Source organism: Malaya genurostris, chromosome 2 (assembly GCF_030247185.1).
Source record: "Malaya genurostris strain Urasoe2022 chromosome 2, Malgen_1.1, whole genome shotgun sequence".
Lineage (NCBI taxonomy): Eukaryota > Metazoa > Arthropoda > Insecta > Diptera > Culicidae > Malaya > Malaya genurostris.
Genome location: NC_080571.1, coordinates 188,643,754 through 188,653,334, shown reverse-complemented (window position 1 = coordinate 188,653,334; position 9,581 = coordinate 188,643,754). Strand labels below are relative to the sequence as shown.

At 35.9% G+C, this 9,581-nt stretch overlaps 2 protein-coding genes and 1 long non-coding RNA gene across 6 annotated transcripts; 1 reads left to right on the top strand and 2 right to left on the bottom strand.

Annotated features, from left to right (window-relative positions):
* Positions 1 to 895: 895 nt before the first annotated feature.
* LOC131432760 (phosducin-like protein) lies at positions 896 to 2,015 on the bottom strand. Of its 2 annotated transcripts, none has more exons than XM_058599264.1 (2): positions 1,882 to 2,015; positions 896 to 1,797 (listed from the first exon to the last, which is right to left on the bottom strand). In XM_058599264.1, the coding sequence occupies exon 2, from the start codon at positions 1,774 to 1,776 to the stop codon at positions 949 to 951; it is 828 nt and encodes a 275-aa protein (XP_058455247.1). In that variant the 5' UTR covers positions 1,777 to 1,797; positions 1,882 to 2,015; the 3' UTR covers positions 896 to 948. The 2 variants fall into 2 exon arrangements, with proteins under 2 accessions (XP_058455247.1, XP_058455248.1); XM_058599265.1 differs by having other exon boundaries at positions 896 to 1,816; positions 1,882 to 1,988.
* Positions 2,016 to 4,941: 2,926 nt separating this feature from the next.
* Positions 4,942 to 6,973, top strand: LOC131432758 (uncharacterized). Of its 2 annotated transcripts, XR_009229956.1 has the most exons (4): positions 4,945 to 5,109; positions 5,164 to 5,359; positions 5,418 to 5,666; positions 5,723 to 6,973. It is a non-coding gene; the product is annotated as an uncharacterized LOC131432758 (long non-coding RNA). The 2 variants fall into 2 exon arrangements; XR_009229955.1 differs by having other exon boundaries at positions 4,942 to 5,359.
* Positions 6,974 to 7,523: 550 nt separating this feature from the next.
* Positions 7,524 to 9,581, bottom strand: LOC131430479 (uncharacterized). Of its 2 annotated transcripts, XM_058595496.1 has the most exons (4): positions 9,547 to 9,581; positions 9,157 to 9,429; positions 8,846 to 9,010; positions 7,524 to 8,791 (listed from the first exon to the last, which is right to left on the bottom strand). In XM_058595496.1, exons 1-4 carry the CDS (start codon positions 9,560 to 9,562, stop codon positions 7,884 to 7,886), a joined length of 1,362 nt encoding a protein of 453 aa, XP_058451479.1. In that variant the 5' UTR covers positions 9,563 to 9,581; the 3' UTR covers positions 7,524 to 7,883. The 2 variants fall into 2 exon arrangements, with proteins under 2 accessions (XP_058451479.1, XP_058451480.1); XM_058595497.1 differs by lacking the exon at positions 9,547 to 9,581 and having other exon boundaries at positions 8,846 to 9,042; positions 9,157 to 9,268.

Genomic DNA, 9,581 nt, shown 5'->3' with positions numbered 1-9,581 from the left:
TGATATTCCTTCGCTCTGTTTCTCTAGCGATGCATAATGCAAACATAAAGCTTTTTTTATGTCGACGCGGTTACTGCAAATGGTGCAGAATTGCCCGATGACGGGCCGATTGAAGCGCTACGATCGGCCCTATATCGTGCTCAATCGGTCCGATAATCGGACCGATGATCGGACTTATGCGGGTCTACAAATTTCACTGGGTTTAAAAAGAGCTGTGAGCTGTCAGCTCACTTTAAATATTCGATTCACTGGAACAGCTCAGGAGCGAATTGCCCATCTCTAGTGATAATGAAGCACGGAGTTGATTATTTCCAGCCCTGTGGGGCAGTAAAAAAAAGACGATTTTTTAACCTTACAAACAGTATTATTATTACGGTCAGTCTGCCAGCGAAGGGTATTACACCAGTCAGAGAGTTTATTCATTTATTGCGATAACTTTAGGATAACAACTCTATTTTGTATTATTCTCAACAGATTTTATTCTAAAGGAAAGTGCCTTTCTGAAGATAACGCTTTGACACTTTTAGAAAGCGTAGCACATCCCTACAAATGCGAGTTGTTTATAGCGAAAAAGAAAAAAAAACAAAACTCACGCGAAATCTCGCAAAAGAAATGCTTTCTGATATTTTTAGTTAAATGCGTAGGCAAAACGTATTTGATTTTTCGTGAATCGGGTTACAATTGGAGAAATTTGCAATTTTCGCAAATGCAAAATTTCGACGAATAAACAAGAGGAGGCATCGAGTTGTCACGCTTCGAGCTGACCACGGCAAAGCGCTGCCCTAAACGTCATGTTTGTTTTAAAAAATCGGGCTTTTTCTGCGTGTACTAGTCCACATAAAAATAAATTTCGATCCTAAAGTAAAACAAAATGATGTTTAAGAAAACAACGATGTCCCTGATAAACTAACTCATTTTATTTAAAGTAATTGTATACTGGACTAAATACTAGTTCTTTGAAACGAATGATTTGTCTGGCAACATACCTACTTCAATTAGGTAGCTCTGCACATCAAAACTGGTGAATTCGTCAGAAAGATCATCTGTAATACGAACAAAATTCCCGATCATCTCTCCATTTTTATAGACCAAAAGTGCGGGAATTCCATTTTCTTTGAAAGACATGCTTAAGCCGGCAGCAAAACAGAGAAATTTGCAAAATTTAACATTTTTATACTCCGCTGCCAAATTATTGAGGGCCTCGTTCATTTTCTGACAAGCATCATCCTTCTGGTCATATATATGAATAACTATCGTTACAGATTTTTGTTCTTCATCCAAAGCTATGAGAAAATCATCTCCAGTGTGCAGCTCAATAACAGAACCGAATGTAGGCAACTTTTCAGCCAAAGCTAACATCTCTGCTATTCGTTTTTTCTGATATTGTAACAGAAAGTCTTCATCTAGTAGTTCCGCTAATTCGTCGTCAATTTGTTCTTTTTCGTTCGCTTTTTCATGCTCCCTATTTGTACGTGAAGTAATACTAAGTTTTTTGAATAAATCGAGCTTCTCCCTGTCTTGAGATTCACGTTTTTCTGTTTCCAGTTGTTTGAATCTTTGCCAATCTTTAATAACACCTTTTGGACCAGTGTTAGTAGCATTTCCAGTCCAATGTGTTTCATTTTCGAGTTTATTCTCGGCAATAATCTGCGATTTGGTACTCTTTGTAGCATTTCCGTCCTTTGAGCCAATTATTTCACTCTCACATTCATCTTCGCTACTACTACAATAATTACTTGTTTTTTCGCCCATTATTTTATCATCCAGGGAAACCATTTCTCCACCAAATTTTAGCACCTGAATAAAATTTTAATGACTGACGATATGTAGCCAAATCTCAAATTGGTAAATAAAAAAATATAAATGCATTTTACCACTTACTTTCGACTTTTGTTTCAACGACCAGCACTGATAATTTTTCCTGAACCAGAGATGCCAGGTAAAAATTATGAAAATCTTCCGCAGTGTTGCCAGGTTGCTGATTTGTCAGACGAATGTCAGATTTTCTTGCTTCGCCAGACACTCTAATGTCGTTTTCGCTTGATGCCAAACTTAACCCAGTTTCTTCCCTAAATGCTGTCAAACCGTTTGTTTGAAGCTAGTTTCGAACCTAGTTTGAACGTTGTTGAAATGAAAATCGACTCTATTTCGAACCTGGTTTTTATATAGGCCCTAATTACCCACGATGTAGAATATCCTGGTGATCACGTTTTTCTATGTGTTAGTGTCAGAGATGCCATTTATACAGATTTACCTGTATTATACAGATTTTTACAACCCCATACAGATCTAATACAGAATACAGATTTTATACAGATTCACTAAATTCAATACAGATTTATACAGATTTCACAAGAAGTTATAAAGAAAAATTGTTTTCGTCTGAGCTATCTCTTAGTATTTGATTGCAGTGACGAGATGAAAGTTTATTAATCAACGGACAAATCACAAATTGAAGTAAAAATTGGTGTGTAGATATTTGATGATCAACAAAAAAAACATTTAGACAGAGTGAGCACGAGAAAGTAGAGCCAAACTTGGTACTGACCAAAGCGAGTAATGCACTTACAGTAAATTAAAAGGATCTTGTCAGATGGAAAGCTGAGCAGATTTATCGGTTGCACTCTAACAGGCCCCCTTTGGCTTGCTGACTTTAGCAGACCAAAAGAGGGAAGCATACCCCTCTTTTGATCTGCTAATGTCATCCACCAGCTCGATTCAGCTTTTCGTGTTTATTCTGTCTGCGGCCTGAGAGTTGTATGACCTGACTTGAAGTTGCATATTAAGTCAACTTGTAAATCTATAAAAGTATATGGAATTGAAATTTGATTGTGGTTGAAAAACATTCATATTAAATTTCGTCTTTACATATTTTTGTGAACTACGAAGATATAAAAAATAACTGCTCATTGAAAATCTCATTCTGTAACCATAATCTGTTGAGATAGCGTTCAACATCATTTCATTGTAGAAATTTCATTAGTAAATACAGATTTTGTATACAGGCAAAGATATCACATTAACAAGATATCCAGCTCTCACATTTCCCGAACAAATTATTGGCAACATCCTTTTTTACGAGCATGGCGCCCTCAGGCGAGTCCACATCGAATCTCGTACATAGAAGTAAGGGAGAGAAATGTCAAATTCGTGCGCGCTAAAATAGCAGCACTGCGCACCCATACAATTGACATGATAAGTTGAATGTGATGCCGTGCGATGGCGTTGCTGAACTGAAGATTGATTTCGCTCCAAGCTGACAGGGTCTGATACAGGGTAATACAGATTTTCTCTGAAAATATCTGGCATCTCTGGTTAGTGCGGTTGTCACTTTATTTTGGAATAACAGAGATATAGTGGTTTTCAGCTGGACATAGAATGCGACGGAATCGTTTCAGGATAGCGAAATAATGAGCGTCAGAACCACTGATGCCAGGTTTGCAGATTGGTATGTAAATTTGCAATTTCGTTTGTTAGCAGACTTTGCAATTAAACCGACTTTTTTGCAGATTTTCGAAATTTTTATGACTTTTGCTATTACTGTAGGGTGTGTCTGTTGTATTGAAATTAACTAGCATTAGAGCCAAAAGAAAAATTTATCGGCTGTAGGATTGAGGCCAATTGCATTTTCAACTGGTAAAATTCCTTAGCGACAATTGTTATTTCATTGTTCATCGAAAGCATCAACAAATGTATATCTGACAAAGACGACCAACTTTTTAGAGTAGACAAATAGCACAATCGAATAAAGCACGAGGTTTTGAAAACCAAGGCGTCGATTAATACAAAATATAAATGAAAAGGGAACATACTAAGCACAAAATAACTATTACGTACGATTCAGACGATCCGTCTTCTTTTGTCACAGTCAATCTCCGTCACCGGCACCGTCAACATTAATTACATGCATTTTTATGGAGCCATTCACACGTAACGTCACCGTCACGGAACGTCTTGACGGACGGAGCGTGTGAACGTTCCGGTAAAGAAATTATTAAACTAATTTTGACGGAAGCTGACGTTCCGGTGACGGTGACGGAAGAAGGCGGATCGTCTGAATCGTACATTATGTCAAATAAATAGCAAACGCTTAAAAAATCCATGCAAGTTGTAGCCGTAATCTGCCAGATACGCATTATCAATATGAATTCATTATGACTGAAGTTTTCTTAATAATAAATAAAAAATTAGTCATTGTAACGGTCAATTTAAAAAATATTTTTTTCTGGCTTGTGGTCTCGAAGGTGTTGAATCGATGCGAATGACAGTTTCGCTATCTTTGCGGCATTTTTTCGCTATCTTATCGCATCGCAATCTTTTCTAGCCGACAGTGAAAATCACTATACGTGAAGAAAAAAACATAAACAAATGACGTTCCGGGAGTTGCTTTTATGAAAATATTTAGAGTTGGTTCTGTTTGTGAAAATATTGACAGTGAAATGCGGTGTTTTGTTCCGGGATGTTTCAATCGTTTTCATCACCTGCATTTGAAATGCCACCCACAGCACAATCACTCAATTATCCATGATAACTGTAATAGATATCACAGTGCGATCAGCCAAATCCTTCCTCCAACGAAATGAACAAAATCGGATGTGTGTAAATTTTTTTATATTTCGACGTTACCTTGCAAGCCCTCGAAAAAAAAAATGTCCCGATTTTCAATTAGTGCCAAAGATTCGCCAGGCTGCACGACAACTGGAGTAACTTAGTACTGAAATCCCGATCTGAACTGGTCGTTTGTTTATGTTTACATGCTTGAATCCCGGCGCGCCATACTTGATTTCGTGAGAAAATTACCAACACAACCAAAACTGTCTTATCACGCCACCAGTGTATTTTATATCGTGTTTATTACCGTTCTCACTTCCACTTCCACTTTCACTTTATTCACATGTCACTTCATTTGATTTTACCTATGGGCGATCTAACGTTGGATTTCATATGTAGAGGGCACGTGAGTGAAAGGATGATGTTTTCCATTTCGTGTGTCAAAACGTATTGAAAATTTGTAAACAATGATAAAAATTATTTATTACAATTATTCTAAAAAGATATCTTGACGAAACCTAAAAGTTTAATATAAGAAAAATAGTTTTCTACTATCAGGTATCAAAACGAATACGAATTTAAGTTTTCATCTTGTAGAATTCGTGGCTCCAGTTTTAGTTCACAATAATGATGAAATGCATAGTTCCTGGATGCCGCTCGAAGGAAAATAAATCCAGAGCTAATTTCTATAACGTCCCGTCAACCGGTTACAGCGTGTTCAGAGAATGGAAAAAGTTTTTGAATTTATCTGAATGTAGAACAGAAAAAATTTGCAGGCGTCATTTCACTGTTAAAGATTTTTATATTCGTAATAATTTTATTATTTGTGAGATACAAGTGTTGTGATAATGTATGTTGCATTTCAGATAATCGTATCGAATTGAAAGATGATGCTATTCCGTCATTAAGAATTCCACAGAGTGGTCCGAAGGTAGATATAGAAGGAGCTTGCTGTGTTTTTCGATGCGGAACAAAAAATAGTAAGAAATTGCGAAAGTTTCCATCACGGAAGGCTATTTTGAATAGATGGTTGCAAACATTAGAAATTGGAGAACATGTTACAACTAAGCTTAAAATTTGTTTGCGGCATTTTACTGTCAACGATTACGTTAAAGGTAATGCAAGTATTTGCAATAATGATGAAATGTATATTTCTAATATAATGTTTTAGTTACGAGGAGATACCTAAAACCAAGTGCTATCCCATCAAAACATATGAAAAAACTTGTCAAATATCCCAAACGATTTCAACGTGCTAAAGTACCGCCTTCACATTTATGGGATCACAACTACTGTGTGTACTATAGAACTCGTCTTACTACGAATCGAGTATGTTACGTTATGGGTTGTTCTTCGAGAGCATGCAAAGGAATTTCTTTACATAAATTTCCAATGAAAAATAATTCACTTTTTAAATCATGGACAAAAGCTTTGCAATGCTCCGTAATGCCAACGAAAAACTCACGTGTTTGCAGTAAGCACTTTCGGAAATCGGATTTTGTTCAACGTAACTTTATTTTCTTTTTATATCAAATCCTTTGTATCGCGAAACCTAATTCTAGGGGGACGAGTTTTGAAAAAAACAGCAATTCCTATCAATAAATCCTCTGCTACAACGATGTACGGAATAAATAGTGTTGAATGTTCTGACCTTTCTTTATGCGATGACAACAGTGTGGAGGATTTGTCCACGTCAAAAATCACTAACTCACCACCCCAGAGTAGCTCTCATGATACCGAGAATAATCTGAAAATGACCATAATAAAAAATTCATCGTGTGAAACCAACGAAATTGTTATTTCACCCGCTGAAGAAGCAACTGCTGACGTCGATGTGCAAGTAGACAATTATTACGGTCACATAGTTCAAGAAACTGTAAAGAATGTTCAAAAAGATAACAGCTTGATTCTTTCCGATCTCCTGCAAACAGACTTTGAGACTAACATTTGGACCGGAATTTCGACACTTGAACAATTAGAAGAGATATGTTTGGCAGTTAAAACTTTAGAAGATAATTTGTATCCCAGAAAATTTAAAATGCATGCAACTGATCGCGTAATTTTGTCTCTGGCCAAACTCAAGCAAAATATTTCGTATGAAGCATTGGGTACTTTATTTCGTATATCAGGTGTAACAGTATCGAAATATATTTCCCACACAATTCAAATGTTGGCACGTGTTTTGAGACGTTTTGTTTATTGGCCGTCCAGAGAAGAGCTTCAAAAGAATGTACCTTTGTGCTTCCGCGAGCATTTTACCAATGTAACTGTTGTGTTAGATGCCTTTGAAGTACCGGTTGCTACACTTAAATGCCTCAACTGCAGAATTTCGTGCTATTCGCACTACAAATCCCATCGCACGGTAAAATTTCTTGTTGGTGTGTCACCTGGAGGAATTATAACATTTATAAGCAAAGCATATACAGGGAAATCCTCAGATAAATATATTTTCAATAGCGAAAGATTAATAGATCGTCTAGAGCCTCACATTGATGAGGTAATGGTTGATAAAGGCGTTTCAATAGAAAATGAATGTTCTAACAAATGTATCAAATTACATGTACCACCATTTTTAAAAGGCGAGAGGCTGACGGCTAATGAAGCTAGTAGAAACGAAGCAATTGCACGGGCCAGGGTTCATGTTGAACGTGTAATACAACGAATCAAAATTTTCAAGATCTTTACGAATACTATCCATAATACTATGCTTAACAACATAGATGACATAATGCTAGTAGTATGTGGGATCGTTAATTTAACTGCTCCGATTTTAAGTGAAGATAAGTTTTAAATACATTAACACTTTATTTATGTTTATCAAATATTTCAACGAACAGGTTTCGCCTTTAATTTCTTTCGTTATTTAGATCAATGATACATACAAACTTATAATTAATAAAATAAAATTGTCATTGCGTTTAGTAATTATTTTAATCTCTAATCACTTCAATATTGAATAGTTCTGACCCAAGTTTATAAGAATTGTTCGATTTTTTGCATTTTCGCTATAGGTGACGATTTTAAAATTATAAACACATCTTACCCTGTTGTTCCGAATCCGGAAGTCAGAACGTTAAAGTTAAAATCAGTCTATGGAAACGTAAGACTGAATCTAAGCTTATTAAAATTGACTCAGCCGTCTCTGAGAAAATGAAGAGTTCCGCTTTTGAGTTTTTGATCACTACTTCCGGAACCGGAAACCGTTACGGATGAAATCGGTTCGTTTGGCTTTTAACATAAACAACAAATGGAATCAGTTTATAGCCATGTTTAGTAGCATTTTTATCTCTCTCATACCGAAACCTTTATAGAACTGCTGAATAATCTGTTACTTAACATTTAGAGGAACAGTTATCTTCTATCAATTTAAGTAGCATTCGATTGAAATAGAGTGTTTTCAAATCGTTAATCACGGTAGTAACGTAATCTCTATCAAATATAACTTCAATAACATTAAAATCATTGTCTTTCGTAGAGTACAATACAAAATCACAGTAATCAAGATTTAGTAACCACATATTGATTTGAACTTGACAGTAGTAACAATGACGCTTATTTAAATAATAACTGGATTGGAAGTCTTGTTTGATGAAAACTTTAACAGAAGCGCAGTTCATAATATCATTCAATGATGCATCTTTGTTCATAGGACATTTGATTTCCAATAGTATATTGGAAACTGGATCAATTCCATCGGGTGATCCTGCAATCCACGATTCATCGGGATGTATGACCAACCCACACTTTTTAATATTCGGATTGCGTTTTATTTTGTAACATTCGAAAGCAAGAGGCTCTGTGTCCTTACCATACTTCGTGGCCTCAAGTTTTAAATTTCGTATGTCCCAGTATTGAGAAATCTTTTTGCTCCAATCTGGATTTTTGTTACGCAAGTACGTGAAAAGCTTATAGGCTGAGCTAGCTGTTATTCGTTTAGTACGGTTTATCTTCCATGAGTTCGTGTTTTGATCTTTAGTTTCCAACGCCATGCGTACGCTCATATCAACATCAACTTGAATATATTGATCAAAATAATCAAACTGTATCGTACTCATTTCATATGGCCTAATAACTACTCCGGATGTTGAACGCCTTAAACAGGTGGTCAATTCAGTAGCATTAATGTATTGAGTAACATTGCTGATCTCAGAGGTACTTTGAATTGCACGATTCGCATATGTATTAGGAATGTTAAGATGCCTTCCTTCCATATGTTTGCTAATGGCAGATGCTCTAGAAACTGGAATTATAATATTATATATAATAGATATAATTGGAAAATTGTTATTTTTACCAGACATAATACGATTGAAGCTTGTGGATAGTAGTTGTTCTTCAGTTTTGCTATCAGTTGTTTTCAAAGACTTCGATTGATTAACGCAACATAACTCGGTGATACGTTTTGCTCCCCATGGGGCCTTTTTTGCAGATTTTGTGATTCCCCAAGCTTGTGTTATATCTGTACAAGAAAGATACTCGAGAGTTCGATGTCTGCAGAAATATAATTGGACTATTACTAGGCAAAAAATCATTTGTAAATCCATTTTTTTTCTTACTTTTCTATATGAAGAAGGCAAGCAATAATATGTTTACACTTCGCTGTACCTGCTTTGCAAGTGCACTTTAGCATCCATTTCGAAATTTCGGGCTCAAGATTTAGTTTAATCTGATGTGGAGCGAGGCCTGGATGAGAGGTTTGAGTTACGTACCCAGTCACTTCCACAGTTGCTTGCTCAATTTTACGGTAACCAATACACACTATGTGATTCGCTGTGTATACTGCAAATCCTTCTTTGATTGGTCGTACAGATTCTCCAACATAATCAAGGATATCAACTATGCTAATATTTACATCAACATCAGGATGTTCATTTTGCGCTGTACAAAAAAACAGGTTATGTTATGTACATAAATTCGGATCTCGCTCTTTTACAACAAAACATCAATTGCTTTACAATGTTTTGATGTCGAACGAAGGAATTCAACTTTTCTTACAATTTGTATACTGCATACTCGTTAAACTGTTGGTA

Coding starts and splice junctions, on each gene's coding strand:
- LOC131432760 (XM_058599264.1), bottom strand. CDS start 1,776: ATGGTTTCCCTGGATGATAAAATAATGGGCGAAAAAACAAGTAATTAT.
- LOC131430479 (XM_058595496.1), bottom strand. Junction 9,011..9,156: donor AAAGTGCACTTGCAAAGCAG/GTACAGCGAAGT, acceptor TTTCTTGTACAG/ATATAACACAAGCTTGGGGA. Junction 8,792..8,845: donor CTTCAATCGTATTATGTCTG/GTAAAAATAACA, acceptor TTATAATTCCAG/TTTCTAGAGCATCTGCCATT.